Raw genomic sequence first — 17,953 nt, forward strand, 5'->3', positions numbered from 1 at the left:
GAATGTCAAAGCATGTGCAGGGGACAAAGCTCCTGGTCCAGATGGTATACTATGGCTTTCTACATTCAATGCTGGGAAGTGATCAGTCAAGATGTGATAGCTGCTGTGTCCAGAATTTTCAAGTTACTGGGGTCTTGAAAAAAGCTTAATGCCACTTTGGTGGCTTTGATTCCTAAGAAAGTTGGAGCTAAAGAACTGAAAACTTCAGACCTATCAGTCTGATAGGTAGTGTCTACAAAATAATCTCAAAACTCTTAACAGAAAGAATCAAGAAAGTAATGGGAAAGTTGGTGGACAATCAACAGATGCCTTCATCAAAGGTAGGCAAATAATGGATGCTATTTCTCATTGCAAATGAGAGTGTAGATGCTAGAATGAAGAAGCAAAGAACCTGGTATCCCTGTGCAAGCTGGACATAGAAAAGGCATATGATCACCTTAACTGGGAGTTTTTGCTGGAACACTTTCGAAGATGGGCTTTGATGAAAGATGGATTAGTTGGATCAAATTCTGCATTAGTACTGTCAAATGCTCTATTTTAGTCAATGGTTCACCTGTGGTTTCTTCTCCTCTCAGAGAGGCTGAGGCAGGGAGACCCAATCTCCCCTTTCTATTTATTCTGGCTATGGAAGGTTTAAACAATATGTTAAAACTGCCATAGCAAATAATTGGATCAGGGGTTCAGGGTAAACTCTAGGGACTCAACCAACTTGGAAATCACCCATCTACAATATGCAGATGATACCTTGGTGTTTTGTGATGCTAGCAGAGAACAGTTGCTCTTCCTAGGAATGGTATTCATTCTTTTTGAAGCAATATCTGGACTACACATTAACTGGAACAAGAGTTTCATCTATCCAGTTAATGAAGTAATGGAGATGCATATTTGGCGAGGGGGGGGGGGGGGGGGGAAGATAGGAGCTTTACCAACAGTGTATCTGGGAATGCCACTTGGAGCAAAAAGCAAGTCAAAAGGAATATGGAATGGTGTAATTGAGAAATGTGAAAAGAAACTTGTTAGTTGGAAGAGCCAATACCTATCTCTGGGAGGTAGACTAATCCTAATCAATAGTGTTTGGATGCCATGCCTACTTACATGATGTCTTTATTTCCAGTTCCGGCCAATGTAGTTTAAAAGAATAGATGCACTGAGAAGAAACTTTCTATGGCAAGGCACCTGTTGATAAGAGTAAGTTTCATCTGGTCAGGTGGGAAGCTCTTATTACCAGCAAGAAAGAAGGGGGAATGGGGATTAGAAATATAAAAATTCAGAATCAAGCATTGATGATGAAGTGGTTATGGAGGTTTGCACAACAGAACAATCTTTGTGGAAGAAGGTAATTCAGGCAAATATGGGATGGAAGGTAGTTGGACAACAAAAACAGTTTGTACTCCTTATGGGGTGAGTCTGTGGAGGTCTATCAGAAACACATGGCCAAGGTTTAGAAACAATTTAAGTCTCAGAGTTGGAAATGGAATGAAAACATCCTTCTGGGAAGATAAATGGCTTGGTCAGAGAACTTTAAAGCAACAATTCCCGGACATCTACAATCTGAATCAACAACAAAGAGCTACTGTTGGAGAACTTTGGACAGGTCAAGAATGGAACCTTACATTTAGAAGATTTCTATATGACTGGAAATTGAGAGGCTGACAGATTTTTATGATACTCTAGAAACAGTTTAGAGGGACCACCAACAATAGAAGATAGGGACTGGTTCTGGGCAAGGGGGGGAAAGAAGGAATTTTCTCTATTAGATCAGCTTACAAGGAGTACAACCATTCAAATAACCAGATTGGTTGTTGGCCTTGGAAAATGATCTGGAAAGTTAAAATACCTTACAAAGTGGCATGCTTTGTCTGACTCCTAGCAAGAGAAGCTGTCCTAACCCAAGATAATCTCACTAAGAGAGGATATCAGTTGGGGTCCAGATGTTACTTATGTAAAGCTCAGGAGGAGACAATCAACCATCTTTTTTTGCACTGCAGTGTCACAGATCAAATTTGGAAGATATTCATCAACCTGAGGGGAATTAAATGGGTTATGCCAGGGAGAATCAGGGAAGTCCTAACAAGTTGGAAGAGAGATGGATTGCAGTCTGGCCAGAAGGAGAGATGGAAGATTGTCTCTGCATGTATATGGTGGACAATTTGGAAAGAAAGGAACCAAAGATGTTTTGAAGATACACATAGTTCAATACAAAAGTTGAAGATGAGCTGCCTTATGCTCTTTTATTTGTGGTGTAAACAGGAGTGCTTAGAAGAGAGTGAAAGTATTTTTGATGTTTTAGACCTCTTATGATCTTTATAGAGACTTAGGTTGTCTCTCTTTGTACTCCCTTTTGTAATTATGGATGACTACACTGATTTAGTGTAGTCATGTTTATATCTAATACAAGTGTTACCAATTTCAAAAAAAAAAAAAAACAATGCTAACCACTGTAATTAAATCAGAATGACCCATGTGATCCACAAAACAGCAGACGACAATCTTAAGAAAGGAGTTTCAATAATCATTTTATAAAAGAATGAATCTGCAACTGCATGAATAGAAAATCTGACAGAAGTGAGAAAGCATTTACTGTTTCTAATCGAAGAACAAGAACATCCTTCTTTTGACCTATCCTATGAGCCCTTGCCTGTGCTTGGAGATCAACCTAAAAGCAGCAAAGCGAGAGAGCAGTAAGCAAAAGCCACAGAATCAAAATATAAAAGATCCTCAAAAGTAAGTTTGAGTTTTGCCTGAGGATTCCAATCCGTGTCAAAAAGTATCACTGTATCAGCAGCTTGAAGATTCACTCCAACTCCCCCAGCACGAATACTGGCACCATTTAAGAATAGATTAGTCCAAGCGAAAATGCTTGCTTGAATAACGAAAGCAGAAAAAAAAAAGCTGATACCTAGAAGGAACATCAAAACAAGTCCTACAAACAACCTACAAGATTTTTTCCTAGAAACAATTTAAACCATATTCCAATAACCAGTATATACAATGGTCCAGTTTGGAACGTTGTCCATGAAAGTGAAGTACATTTTATTAATCTACTTTTGGTAGTTAATAAATTTTTTGTTTTCTTTAGTATCAAGACTCGCAGAAAACTAAAATTAAGTTTTCAGCAAATTTTCAATTTTGCAAAACTTCAGGCCAGTGATCATGGTAAGGACAAAATGAATGACTAGTACATGCTTTAAACTCAACAAAACAGTGAATCTAAGGCAGTCTAAGTTAGCCAATTACCTCAACAGAAATATAAAGAATGGAGAATTCGGCTGATTAAATCTATCAATAAGGGCACCTCTATCGCCCCCAGACGTATGTCCATCCAAGCGAAGGTACTTATATTCCTTCCAGCAGAGATAATCCTCCATTACATCAAGCAGCCTGGTCATTGTTGAGAAAAGCAAGACCTGCAAAACGACCAAAAAGAACAGCATGAAAGAGGAATAACTTTCATTTCCTTAACCCTTGCAGCCTCATCCCTCAAAGAAATTGTGATTAACAAAATGGTAAGCATCAGAATCCTTTCAATTGACAATGAAGTCAAGGCCCCCAAGTAAATAAATTAAAAATGACAAAAACAGTGTCAGCAGCTAAAGAACAAGGAGAAAGAAGAAATTATAAGGCCAGATATTACCAGATATAAATAAGGCTTAAAAGCACATGAATATCCACAACCTCAAAGAGTGATCTAGAAATTAAGATTTCTTCAGAAAACAAATTAGTAATGCAAACACACAATTTTGTACCCGATGATCTGTTGCCTTAAGTTTTGGCAGTAGTCTGTCCAACATCTCAAGCTTCCCACAAATCCTCACAATGTTCGGCAGATAATGCTTGGGAATTAACTCGTGAATCTGACATATAAAACAAAATGATCAAATAACCAAAAGGGACAACTCCCCACCTTTCAGCAACTTCTGAAGATAAAAAACGAGCTCAAAATATATGTTCTCAAATCAAAAGCAGTAGCAGAAGGACATGCATGATATTTTCCAGTTATACCTATACCTGCACTTCACATCAATTTCAAGATCATAAAGGTACTAATAGAAGGGGGAGAGCCATACCTCCTCCACATGAAGCTGGCTAAGATATGGATGATTGCAAATATTGCGTAGCTCCATAACAGAATTGTGGACTGAGCGAGCCTAAAAAAGGAAGAATGTGGTCAAAGGTAAGAACATAATACCTGAATAAGCATATTTTCTTTTTCTTTTCTTATTTTGATAAAACAAAAGAGTTTGTTGTTCATAATATGCACCAATATGACTTCCGAGTAAGCACATATGTTCATTTCTAACCGTAGAACTACAAGAAGATGTTCAACCTCATATAGCCAAATTAATTAAGAAAGTAAAAGAAATACAAGTACCGAATAAATGGTACGAAACCTTTTGGACACTGACATGAACATATACAAGCACAATTTCTACTTATATACATAAAGTCTATGAGCTGCAATAGATCTTAGCTATGCTTAATTTATCTCAACAAAGAATTAAACAATATTGTTGAGCATGAATCATTGAACTCAAATAACAGAAGAGAGGCTAAACCTTTGAAGTTCCGAATGCACCAAGGTTTTCTTCCACCCGCTTCATCAAAAGCTTCTGATATGAAGAAGCTTCACATCTAACAAGCCTTTCAATCTTTTCAGGTAATTCATTCTCAACCTAAGACAAGCATTTGAAAAGACAGAGGCATAAGCTCCCAACACTGTGAAAAATTGAATGCCAGAAGCATTCTTAGGAAGCATTTTTTGGTCACATAAGACAGATTTGCTACCAATATGGCAGCATATACAGTATGAAATAATTGTTTGTTTTCTTGCACTATCAAGAACCTGAAAGAATGATCAAAACAGCAGACTCTACATTTCTCTTAGCAACATAAGGAACAACACTATGCCAAATATCTAAGTTCCATCATGTGTGCAATAAGACATGTTGCCAGTCATATTAGACACCCTCCAAATTATGCTTTTGGAGAAGAAAAGAATTCATATAAAATATTTAAGAGCAATAAAGGATGCATAAGAAGTCGTCACAAGTGTGAAAATAGTGGAAGGAGATACGGGGTTCCAAATGACCGTGGATTCACAAAGGATCTGCCCTGAGCCTGCACTTTTTTCACCTAGTTATGGTCTTATGGATGAGTTAACTAATATTATATAAAATGAGGTTAAGGAGCATGTTATGTGGAGATGAAGTGTTACTGGATGAAATTAGTGAGAGAGCCTAACAAAAGCTTGAGCTATGGAGAAAATTGTAAAGGGTAAGTATTTTAGATAACAGGATATATGCACTACAAGTTTAGCCGTCATAAGAAGGGACAAAAGTTTTTGCTGTTTTTTGCTTCTGTAAATACTGTTCAGCTGTTACAGCACATCCTTTATGCTAGTTTAATATATAAGATTACCTTACTTTTCAAGAAAAAGTTTAGTTGTTACAAGAAAAATAAAGTTAGAGTAAGACTGGACTGGATTTTTTTTAAGATGGCTGAACTGGAGTCTTATCTAGCTGTAGTATTACCAAGAGAATGCTATGATAGATGAGGATGTAACACATAAAAATTAAAATATAAAATGTGAAACCGAGGAGTGCTACAGCGTGCTATCCAATAAGATACCAACAAAAATAAAAAGCATGTTCCATAAAACATCTTCTATCTTTTCGATAAAGATAATAAATCATAAATTTCTTTTTTTCCTTATAACAAAATCATAAATTTGGAATGTATCTCTCAAGGCCAATCACAAGAAGTAATGGCAGAGACTCTGCTCCACAAGGCAATAGGATATGAGATTGCACTCTTCTAATATGAGGATCCGTTGTTCCCCATAGGAGAATAAAGCCTCAATCATGTAGCATCGCCTAAGTAGGCCAGGATTCACTAAAAAAAAAACAAAGTGGCTTGTCTACAATAACATTTATTGTATAAAACAATTTTAAGACCAAAAATGTAAAAATGGGATGGATATCAGGCATCTACAAAATATATGTACAATGTAGGGATAAGTCTGATTTAAAAAGTCTCTATCCAAATTTAGAGAAGTCCTAACATTATCATGTATTGGATAAACAAGCCCACATAAACTGATCAATATAAACATTCGCATAGATGACTCCAACTTGTTTGAGATTCAGGTGTAGCGATACTCGTGATAGCCAGTGTTAGGTGTCCCACATTGGTTGAGGAAATGGATGTTGTCTCCTTATATGATCTTGGCCAATACTCATCTCATGAGCTATTTTGTTATTTCATTTTGATTAAAAGAAAACTAAGCACTAAGATGGTGATAGGCGTTACATAGATAGGGAGACCTCTATACAAAAACAAAAAGAAACACTCCCGTCTCAGGAGCTAGCGTTGGCTTGAGTTAGGCCCAAGGTCCATTTCTTCTCATGGTATCAGAGCCAGACCCATTCTTATTCTTGTTTTATCCAAGGATGGGCCTCGTTTTGTGTTGTACAAGCTCTGGATGTCCCGTCTTGGGCGTGCGGGGGTGTTAAGTGTCCACAATAGTGGAGGAAATGGGTTGTTATCCCTGCCTAATTAAAGCAACACTATTTAGATCCCTCTTTTTGTTTCCTCCTTTTTCTTGGTCACGGAGAGGGGCAATAAGTATAACTTGATGGTACATCAAAAAATTAATAAGAGAAATTATTGTTAAGAAGAAGATGTATTATTGTTGGTGGTGTAAGCATGGGGAGGATGAGAACCATCCACTAAAACATTGTGATTTTGGCTGGCAGCTATCGTCATTGATGTTTGCAATTTAAAATCCAATTGGTGTTACCCAACATAGTCACGGGCACGCTGAAGAGTTGGAGTTAGAGCAAGCTGGAAGCTGGAGGTAGGTAATTTTGGAAAACACGTGATTTTTGCATCATTTTGGGTATTATGGAGAGAGATATGGAAAAACTTTTGAGGGATTGAAAGTGCGTTATCAAAGGTCAAAAATTCTCTTTTGTTTCTTTTATAATTTTAGTGTACAGTTGGATTCCACTTGTACACAGTTGGTTAGATTTTTGGGAGGCATGATGCCTTTCGTAAATATAATACCACATAGGTGTGGCATCAATAAGAACATTTGATTTTTAAGAAAAAACAAAAGCATGATATGGATCCTCCAAAGAAGGAATTTGATACACATAGCTTGAGATTGGATAACCAGTCGAGTAGGGCAAGTGCATAGTACGGATGAAGAGATATACCTTGTGTTTCAATCTCCTAAGTACAAACGGACGCAGAACTTGGTGCAGACGATTTATGATCAAAAGATTTTCCTCCTCGGAGAGCAAAGCCTAGCAGCAGAAGAAAGCAAAGTAATTGGATCAACAAAATATAAAGAATAACTTAAGCAACAAGGAAATCGTATTTCCGACTGGAAACAGTAAGAAACGTACCTCATCAGCAGAGTTGTCACCATTACTCTCAAATGGTTTGTTAAACCATTGTGAGAAGTCTTCTGATGAGTTGAAGATATTTGGCAAAAGGAAGTTAAGGAGTGCCCAGAGCTCCTCAAGATTGTTCTACATGGACGGAATAATAAATACTTTTAGATCACATCAGCACACACACAAAAAAAAATAGTATATCATGTTATATGCCAGAAGAGCATTCGTCTTCTAAACCCACAGGATGTAAGAAATAAAAATCTCACAGACAATATAAACCTGAAGAGGAGTTCCCGTCAACAGCAACCTATGATTACTGCGATAGTGCTTGAGATCAGCATTCAACTTGCAAGAAGCATTTTTTATGCGATGGCCTTCATCAATTATGATATAGTGCCAATTTATTTTACTTAGTTTTGGCCGATCATGTTTGTTCATCAAATACTCATATGTTGTCAAAAGAACATTGAACTTTTGATGAACTATTCTTTCCCTGCAATGACAAGTTACCCAATATTTACAGCATGAATACAACGGAAGTAACAACATAATAGTAGAATTGCTAGACAAGAATATGACATACTTGAAAAGCTTCCTCCGCTCTTCTGGTGGTCCAGAATAAACTATTTTGAGCATATCTGGTGCCCAAAAGTTTATCTCTGACTCCCATCCAGGCAGGACAGAGGATGGCACTACCACCAGAAAAGGTCCTCTGTCATTTTTGGCTTCCATCAGGTAACACATTAGGGATATAACCTACAAAATTGTCTCCATGAGATATTCATGAGAAAATAACTATGGAATTTAAATGAACTTCAAAAGGAGAACTAGAGTTAATAAACTAGGAATCAAGTAAGAGTAACCACTAAAGTAATTACATATTAAAGTACCTGAACAGTTTTACCGAGTCCCATCTCATCAGCTAAAATTCCATTCAAATGGTTATTGTAGAGCGAAACCAACCATCGCAATCCATTCATTTGGTACCTGAAAGAAAAATCGAGGTTAAACATACTCTAGATGAAGGAAATAGGAAATATCAGCGAGTGGAAATTAAATATTAAAAAAATGCACTCACAAACATAGATCCGCAATAATAACTAATTCTGACATGAAAAAACTTACTCCCTTAATTTTCCACCTTTGAGAGAAGTAGGCTGCTCTGCAATGGTCTCCTTTACACTGCAGAAAATAAATTTACTTATTTAGCATCTCAACCAGAGAGATTGAATACTGACATTGAACAGATAACAAAGTTGAATAATGGGAAGTCAAAAGAATGAAGATTCAAATAAAACTGAAGAATCTATGGCGTTAAGTCCTTCAAGACCATGTAAGAGTTTATATAAGCAGAAATTACCTATGTGCCATCATATAGTATTTTTCATTGCTTTCCAAGTAATGCTGCAGAAAAAAATTAAACGTATAAGCAAATCAGGAAATGACACAAAACAAGCATATAACAATCAGCATGCCAGCTAGCAATATGTGCATTTAACCATATAGGAAAATATCTGAAAGAACCTTAGCCTGATCTGTTTCATCCTCATCACCGAAGTCAATTTCATCCTCCTCAACCACACCAGTGCTTCTATTGTCACCCATGTCGGTATCAAATTTTCTTGCTATTGACTTAGCGTCCTTTAATTTGGATCCAAGCTGTTGGAGGTACTTTTCCGTCTCTTTTAGTAGTTGTTTAACACGATCCGACTTTGCGTCCTACAACAATGTGAAAGTATTTATCAGGATAAGTGGAACAGAGGGCAGCGCAGAGAGAGAAATTTAGTCATACCATACCTGAACCATTCTAAGGTATCCCTCAACATCATTGATTTTCAGTAAATTAATTTTTTCACGCTGGATTCTGTCAATCTTCTCACGATGTATCCGTTCCTTCCTTTTATGGAACTCTTTAACATACTTATTGAAACCTTTCCAACGTTCTCTCTTCATTTTGAATACATCTTCCAATCTTTCCCTGGAGTTCAGGTTAATTCCAAGAAAACAAAAAATCAGAAAATCAGAAAAGAAGTCATTAATCATTTACTGTTAAAGGAGCAAAGCCACACGATTAATTTGACCAAAAAAGGGTCACACGATTAATCCCAAGGAGGGCAGTAATTGCATACCTATGAACTTCAATCTCGCTGAAGAACTCCTTCTGTCTCTCACGAATTCTTTTTTGACGCTCTTCCTTCATTTTCTGTTCATATCTTTCAAGTTGCTTTGATTTCCTCCCAATTCTGTGTTTCTTGATTGATTTTAAGCGCTCCATGTCAGCTGCTATTGGTTTGAAAAAATCATTGAGAATTTCACTGCCAAAAAATTGTCACAAGGTCACAAGAACTGAACAGATAATGTGAAACAATGAAGGGTGACATAGGAAAAGCCTAAACAGTTCTAAACGATATAAATAAGGCGAAATACATAAATAGCCCCTTCAAGTTGTCCTCAACGGTCAGATGGACACCTCAATTATACTAATGACCAGAGAGACACCTCTTCTCGGCTAAAGTGTGTCTCATGAACCCCTCACGATGACATGGCAAAGTGTGTGCTTTTTACTCATTCTGGGCGCGTGAAACCCTCAAAATTATGTTTTTCTCTTTTTTCTTTTTAAATTAACCTTATTTTAATGACCCACTTACCTTCATCTTCGTACTTCTTTCTTCTTCAAGTTTCACCATTGATGAAAAACAAGAACAACTAAAAAGTTTCTTCCAAATTACAACAAATGGAAAAAACATAAAATAAGCACATAATTTCGTCCAATATATACTATCACAATTGCTTATACAATTAATCACAAGCATTACCATAATAATTAATTGGATAAATTAAATTTCACCATAATAATTAATTACGGTAAAATTTTTGTTGCTCTTCTGCTCAATAAGGTCTCTTTTTTAAATCCTTCAATTACGGGTTCCAACTTGGGTTCCAACTTTTTTCACCTTCAATTAAATTTCACCTTCAATTTGTGTGCTCTGTTTTGGGTTCCAACTTTTTTCTTCATATACCCAGGAGTGAAAATGAGGATGCGAAGCAAAGTGGAATACTTTGCTGGAAGCAAAGTGAAAATCACCTTCCAATTAAATTGTGGTGGTAATGTTTGGGGCTCCTACACGGCAAAAATTAAGACCAAGATTCAATAATTTTTTTAGTTCTTGGTCGTTCAAAAGCAGTTGTGTATTTGGTTAAGGAGTTTTAAGATGTTGAAGGGGTGGTCTGTTGGTGGAAGTGGCTGAAGATGTTGAAGGGTTGCTGATTGTTGGGTGTTCGCTGGCGGATTTCCGACAGATTTGAGAGGGGCGGGCGGCGGCTGCTTGTTTGAGTGATTAGGGTTCTTTGGGGCGTAAGGAAGAAGAATAGGTTGGGTGGGGGGATGGTGTAGTTGGAAATAAGGAAAAAGATATTATTTTCTTATTAATTACATGTGTCAAATATTTTAATTATATATTACACTTGTCATTCTTTAATTGGTTTATTGACACATCACCCGGCAAGTGTAACTCATGCATATAGTCTGCTCCACTCGAATGTTTACTTGATACACTTAATAGTCATTTGAAGTGTCTAAATGGTAAATGGGTCAATTGAGGTGTCCATCTGACCGTTGAGGACAACTTGAAGGGGCTGTTTATGTATTTCGCCTATAAATAATCTTGGCTACCACAGGGGGGAGGAGGAGCATGAGACCACCAGTCCTAAGAAGAAATACAAGCTCTCTGGAGAACCACAGGAGTCTAGTATACATACAAGGAAATGTTCACAGACTGCAAATTTGTAACCACATAAGCATTTTAGACACCAGCTTAAGAAGAAATACCAACCCTCCAGAGAACCACCACGTCCACCAGAGACTATGTATAATACAAGAACATATTCATATACTATGAGTATCCATACACACATGCATTTGAAACCACCGTGCAGCTCTTATCGAGAATATTTTTATAAGATCCAGTAAGAAACTGAAATCATCTAGGACCCAACTACTCAGCTGGTTCTTTTCAGATTTATATTAATATAAATCTCAGCTACTATGTAACTTAATCTTTTTGAATCCACAGATTAATAATACCTTAGAGTGCCAATTTTCATTCAAAAATCTTTGAATTAGTTAAATGAGGTCTTGTATTTAATGAGAATTAAAAAATTATATCATATCTCTAAAGATCAAACTAGCAACACTCGAAGTGAATGCTATAGGTTTGCAAAATGGTTGACAGCTTGTCGTACTTCCTTGAAATGTAGGTATCTATTAGGAGAGGCAAAATTAGAAAGCAAGGCAGTAGTAACAATGTGGTACATTGATACATATTAAACTTGCAAATAATTCACCGTAGAAATATCAAATTTGTTGACTATGTGACACCCTTCCCAGAAAATACGATATCCACTAGTGGAGGCAAAGTTAGAAAATAAGGGAGTGGGAACAATGTGGAATACATCTAGATATGTATAAAAAAGTAAGTTGAACTAGATCAATCACCTCCGTAGACGGCGCTGCAGCTCCAGCAATTGAAGCTTTTTCAGCTCAATGACACTTTTTGTTTTTGCAGAGATATCCTCAGAGGAGCTCACCGATTCCTGCCACATAAATGAAGATGAGTATTTATCATATCAGAGCAATGAAACTTAACCGGGATGTAAGAGCCATTGTACATAAATAAGGTTATAGCAATCTATGGACATTAAAGATGCTTATGATTGTCACAAGCACGTGTATCAGACGCTGGAAGAGCAGATCATCAAATGGTTCTGACAGATCAAAAACAGCTGATGCAAGGTGCAGTGATATACTTTCTTCCACCTTTTTTTTTTTGGATAAAGTAATTTCATAGACACACTCAAGATCCATAAAAACATAAAACAATGCAACAGGAAAATCACAAATGCCAGCTTCAATTTGATTATTATCTCGGCATCAATGACATCATTGGGCACTCAACATGCAGTTTAATTTACCATTTTGCAGCTAAGGAAGAAGAATAACCAACCATACAGTTTTTTTTTCATCTACACAGACTAAATGGTGGGTAGTTGCTTTGGTTATTGAGAACCATGGAATAACAGTGAAGGCGATAGACAACTTTGGTTCTCAAAGTGCACAGTCTTTTCTGTTTTAAGTCCCCAGAAGTGTAGCTCGACAACTGAATGGAAACGGGAGATTTAACGATTGGGAGAATATCTATTGTTCTAAGGAAAAAAAGGTCTAGTTTTGAACAATTTGGCACTTGAAAACTACTTCCTTTTAGAGGGAAACACTTGTGGCTCTTTCTCTTCAAACACAGTCCGTCTATGCAGCGTAATAAAAGAAACATGATGACCCCCAAATGGTTAGAATGAAGCTGGAAAGCACATTATCGTACTACATGTAGCTTACATCTGTTGTGTATTCACTATTTACACCATTCTTGTACTTAAAACGAGCAATATGATCTTTTTTGTTTTGAAAAGATCTCATAGGTGAATCCTGACCATGTCCCTATCTGTGCTTGTCTACACCTCCTATTTGTTTCTCTTTCTTTGGGGAACATAATCGATGCATAAAAGGCCAATCAACTTGAAAGCACAGTATGCAATTCACCCAAATTTTAAAAGTATTAGCAACTAGAACTATCAAGCAAAGGGCATAACACAAGAATATTCAGAAAGTTTCATTGATTTACTCACAAAAGGCACCAGCTAAGCAACAAGTTCCATTGACAAGGTAAGACCCCCAACCCCCAAAAAAAGGTAGATGCACTGCTTACACATGTAGGTGGTTTTAGGTGAATGAAAGCTCTGTTAAGCCAAAGAAGAAAGCCTGACATAACATGAGGACTCTATGAGTCATGGGCCATTGACCAAACAGTACATTTAATTACTGCAAACCCACCCACCCCCCACCCTGATGCACCAACCCAAGTAAGAATAACAAATCAAAATCAAGGGGAAAAAAAGCGAACAGAGAACAGAATAAAGAGAGATTTTCCATTTCAAGGTATCACAAAATATCGTGCTGACCATGATGGGGAACAAAGCCAACTAAATTCATTCCGCTTGAAAGTTCAGACCACTTTTTGAATGGAAAATTAGAGAAGATCTAATCTATTAACATGAAGAAGCTAAAATGGACTCGAGTTTCACCAGAAGAAGGCCTTAGACAGTTACCAATCCAATCAGCGTTAACAAGCTAACCAAATATCCAGTCTATACAAAATACTGATAAGAGCATAGCCTTCTATAAGGGAAGAACGATTTTCAATAGCAAACCTTCAACTTCTCTGCACAAGAAGCAATTCTTTTTTCCGTTTTTTGCTGTTTCTCCGACCATTTCTGTTCACTAAGATGTTTCCTTTTCTGCCGATCCAAAATCCATTTCTCCATCATTGTATGCCTTGGAGATGGTAACCTATCTGTGGATGCTGAAATATTTTCATCCTCTTGATCTGTTTCTTGCACTGTAAATGGACTTAATGTGCAGATGTTAGAACAATAACTAGTCGTATAAATATACATGCAAATATAACTATATAAGTATGTACGTATAGACGTATCGTCAACACACTGAAAATCAGTCCCCTCGATGAAGTTTGACACCACACCACAATAGCAAAAAAGGGAAGAAAAGAAAAGAGGAATCTGCATATTGCATATAAGTTATCGGAAGAAGTTTGTCTTACCTAGATTCCCAAAGCACCAAAACCAAATCCGTAAAAAGGAAAAAAGGTAAATTTTTAAAGAAATTGATAAGAGATGAAATTCGAGAAATATTATTCAGACCTTGTGACAGATTTTTCAGCATTATATTTGAATCCTTCACTTGCATTGTTACAGGACTCTGATTAATTGCTCCAGGAACAGATTTCCACTGTTGCCTCAAGGGTAAACTAGGCAAGTTACTATCAGCATGTCGATTTCCTTGAGCATTGCTATCAGCAGGACAATCTTTCATTAGCAGACCAGATTCATGGGTATTGGCAGAGGCAGGTGGTGATAACTTTGACGCCTCAGTTCCACTCCAACCACTAAGATCAGGCTTCATTTGCATGCTTGTGCTCGTAACAGAGGAAGCTTGGGGAAACATTCCAAGTTGTTCAGTATTTGCGGGAGCATGCTCATGATTATTGGGAGCTAAGGGTTTTGAATCGATCGGTACTCCTCTAAGAGCAGGTGCCAGTGATTCTGTAGCATCCTGGATGGGCACTTCAGCATCCTGAATCATTCTCATCTTTCTTTGAGGCCTCCTTTCGTCCGCATGCTCAGAAGGATCAAGCTGACTACTTTTATCTTCCATCAAGTTAGCATTCTCAGCCTCCATTGACGGATTTGTATCAGCAAGAACTCCAGAGGACGTAGGCCCAGAAGAAAGCCTGTCAGTTTCGCCAGCTCCTCCTAATGGCCGTGTGACTTCAGATGCACTGCCTTGGTCAGTAAGCAGTTGCTCCCTTCCTGTATGGTCAACCAATTCTCTGTGATTTACATCTATAGAACACAGCATAATAGCACATGACACGGGTTGTATGACTTCTTAAACAGACTAGTATAAAAGAGGGATATCAAGCAGTAGATACCTTCTTTGGGATAGAAGTTTCCAAGAGCAATTTCAAGATGAAGCTTCTTAGGCATTAAACCATTCCTACAAGTGGGAAGGATATTGAAAACTGTGGTAGCTGGAAGAAAAAATTTCTTTGCAAAATGACTAACGCAAAAAACAAATGCATCGTCCTACATACCTAAAAGCCAAAAACACAAGACATTGTGCTCTAAGCTGTTTCAAATGATGTTCTTTGAAAGGCATGGAAGATACAGGAGCCTGAGCTGCAACAGGTAACTTCCCTGCATCTCTGATAGTTTCACTTCTAAGCATACTCTTCTCCGGGGCATTGTTAGGCATGCCCCCCTGTAGACACAAACAAATTAAGGCAAAGATGAAGCATACAGAGAAAACGAATACTGCTGAAAAAGAATAACCAACTAAATACAACCAGAGTTGTTATTCATTGAGGTTCTATAATACAGCAAGCTATTTTCCAATATGATGTCAGGAAACAGACTGTGTGTGCATAAGAATAAGTTGAGCAGATGAAATCTTTCTTGCTTGAATAGTGCAAGGTTTTGACTTTATATAACACCAACTACGCCTTAACCCCCAAACTAGATAAGGTCAGCTCTTTGAATTCTCACTATCCATGTCACTCCATGCAACCAGCCCCAATCCAATATTTAAAAAGACGTTTTGACCGTATACCAAACAATGACAGCTTTCACTTTTTACTGCAGAATGAATTACTTAGAAATGGTGAACGCAAAATCGGAATGGCTTTCTTCATGTATGAGCATAAATTGAATAAACAAAAACAATAAGTCAGCAGATAATCTATTCGAGAGTTCATTTAATACAGCAAATCTCTAAAAGGAAAATAAATCTAACTGAATCTAGAAAAGGAGGAGGTGCACTCATTTCCAAAAACAGTATTAGTTTTATCCCAATAACAAGGTACAAAGTAGTCGCAGGGACTTAGCTACTCAACTCTGTTTCGCATTACTTAGATAAGCATCTATTGGAATTAGATATCATGTTTAAAGAATCTTTACTGAAAACAGAGGACTTATTAGGTAGAAAAATTTACCAGAGGAGCAGAACCCGTTATTTTGTTTTGTTTTTTATTGTTAAAGGTAGTATATTGATAGCAGCATCAAGTAAGTGCTGTGAAACAATTACAAGTGGAAGCTACATCACGCGTTACGTAATGAGCTCAAAAAAGCAACCATGGCCTCAATGTCATTTGCAATAGCCATGTTATACCCAACAAAAAAGAGTAAGCAAATACAGCTGTATTTAATGCTAATTAAGATTCCAATTTGCTTTCGAAAACCCTTGCATTCCTTACTTTCCAAATAGTCCACCAGATCACTGAAGGAATGGTTTTCCAAGTTTTCCTCTTTGCCTTTCCTAAACCACCTAAATGCCAACAGTATAGTAACTCTTTTTTGTCATTGGCATTGTCCAAGTGCAAGGTGTTAAAAAAGAAGCTCCATATCTGTGAGGTAAAGGAACAAAGAAGAAATAGGTGATTGATATCCTCTGATTAATTACCACAATTGGATTGTCCAAGTGCAAGGTGTTAAAAAAGAAGCTCCATATCTGTGAGGTAAAGGAACAAAGAAGAAATAGGTGATTGATATCCTCTGATTGATTACCACAAAGTGAGCACCTACTGCATATTTTCGTACCCCTTTTCTGAAGATTTTCATGTGTAAGACAAGCTTCCTTAGCTACCAACCACGAAAAACATCCCACTTTCATTGGTGCTCTGTTGCGCCAAATGCATTTCCAAGGTCACTTCTAGATAGGGGAATGTTTTAACTGCTGGTAGCATGCTTTAACAGAGAAAAGACCTTTTGCATCATGTTTCCACATTATAGAGCTCTGGAAAGAGAATGGGGGAAACTATGAAGTTGGAGCAACAAAGAACAAAGGTTATCCATTTCCTAGTCATTAATACTGCGTCTAAGTGAGATCTTCCAGCCAAGGTCCGACCTAATATGCTTCTCGTTATGAGGCTCAAAATATGTACCCAGAAGAGATCCATAATAAGTTGTTATCACAAAACCACAATTCTACCATCATCTCCAAACATCATAAGAAACAAGAAACTGATGACACCAAAAGACATAGGCAGTTTGCACCCTATTGAGATTGGCTAAGTTCCTCCTGAAAATAAGCTTCCACAATTTGATGCTTGTGCTAAATCCATTAAAAATTAAATTTCACACTTGGATATGTGAATGATGTGGATAACTGTTTTCTATTACATCCAGACTTACTCTAAGCAATGCTCGTGTTACTGTGATTTCTCCTTTGCTTTCAAACTATTTCTTAAAAATATTCTTTAAGTAGGAAAATATATAAAGCGAACATTTTGCAAACTGGTACCAGATAATCCATTATGTTCCTAAAAACTATGAAGAAGTCTACACACAGGAGATACACTTTTTGTGGAGAATCCAACTCCGGCCATTCTCGGCGAAAGGACCAATGCTCCGCGACTTGAAAAACCACAGAGGATACTTTTGACAAGATTTATGAAGCCCAGGTTTTGGTGATAATTCCATTGATGCTCTTGAAACACCTATGTAAAGATATTACATGTTGATGCTGGTGCTAAATCCACAGGAATGTGATCTTCATGCTTTGGCATGTTCCCCCAACCATCTGTCTCTTCCCAAATGAACTGTCTTGCTTTCCTATTATCCTTTCCAGCTGGTCGGAATCAAATTAAATAAAAAGTCCAGCATTACAATAGCTAGTTTCTCTTCTAATACACTGCACGTGTAGCATGGCCTCTCTAAGAACTTTCCTCCCTTACCATTAACTTTCCAAAAAAAAAGGTGTTTCCTGTCACTAATGTATCAGGTCGAAGTTGCAAGTATAGCAGCAATTAAATAGCAACCAAATGCAGAAAGATTGTGAATCCAACATCAAAACTAAACACATGGTTTTATTAATCCGTAAAAACAAACATAGACTTGTTTATGTCAAATCAACATAGAATATCATA

The 17,953-nt window shown here is 37.2% G+C and overlaps 1 protein-coding gene across 1 annotated transcript in view; it reads right to left on the minus strand.

The window, feature by feature from the left end:
* LOC109216781 (chromatin structure-remodeling complex protein SYD-like) overlaps positions 1 to 17,953 on the minus strand; it is a 28,576-nt gene that overhangs the window by 5,660 nt on the left and 4,963 nt on the right. Inside the window, exons 7-27 of the mRNA XM_019380967.1 lie at positions 15,125 to 15,291; positions 14,963 to 15,027; positions 14,172 to 14,840; positions 13,662 to 13,849; positions 11,896 to 11,993; positions 9,530 to 9,715; positions 9,198 to 9,378; positions 8,925 to 9,119; positions 8,761 to 8,804; positions 8,526 to 8,582; positions 8,291 to 8,387; positions 7,984 to 8,156; positions 7,680 to 7,893; positions 7,410 to 7,535; positions 7,218 to 7,307; positions 4,557 to 4,673; positions 4,068 to 4,148; positions 3,747 to 3,854; positions 3,238 to 3,407; positions 2,742 to 2,820; positions 2,582 to 2,656 (exon numbers count right to left, since the gene is read on the minus strand). Coding sequence (XP_019236512.1) covers positions 2,582 to 2,656; positions 2,742 to 2,820; positions 3,238 to 3,407; positions 3,747 to 3,854; positions 4,068 to 4,148; positions 4,557 to 4,673; positions 7,218 to 7,307; positions 7,410 to 7,535; positions 7,680 to 7,893; positions 7,984 to 8,156; positions 8,291 to 8,387; positions 8,526 to 8,582; positions 8,761 to 8,804; positions 8,925 to 9,119; positions 9,198 to 9,378; positions 9,530 to 9,715; positions 11,896 to 11,993; positions 13,662 to 13,849; positions 14,172 to 14,840; positions 14,963 to 15,027; positions 15,125 to 15,291 — 3,180 coding nt within the window. The remainder of the gene's footprint in view (positions 1 to 2,581; positions 2,657 to 2,741; positions 2,821 to 3,237; positions 3,408 to 3,746; positions 3,855 to 4,067; positions 4,149 to 4,556; positions 4,674 to 7,217; positions 7,308 to 7,409; positions 7,536 to 7,679; positions 7,894 to 7,983; positions 8,157 to 8,290; positions 8,388 to 8,525; positions 8,583 to 8,760; positions 8,805 to 8,924; positions 9,120 to 9,197; positions 9,379 to 9,529; positions 9,716 to 11,895; positions 11,994 to 13,661; positions 13,850 to 14,171; positions 14,841 to 14,962; positions 15,028 to 15,124; positions 15,292 to 17,953) is intronic.

The sequence above is a fragment of the Nicotiana attenuata genome, unplaced genomic scaffold (genome assembly GCF_001879085.1).
Source record: "Nicotiana attenuata strain UT unplaced genomic scaffold, NIATTr2, whole genome shotgun sequence".
Classification (NCBI taxonomy): domain Eukaryota; kingdom Viridiplantae; phylum Streptophyta; class Magnoliopsida; order Solanales; family Solanaceae; genus Nicotiana; species Nicotiana attenuata.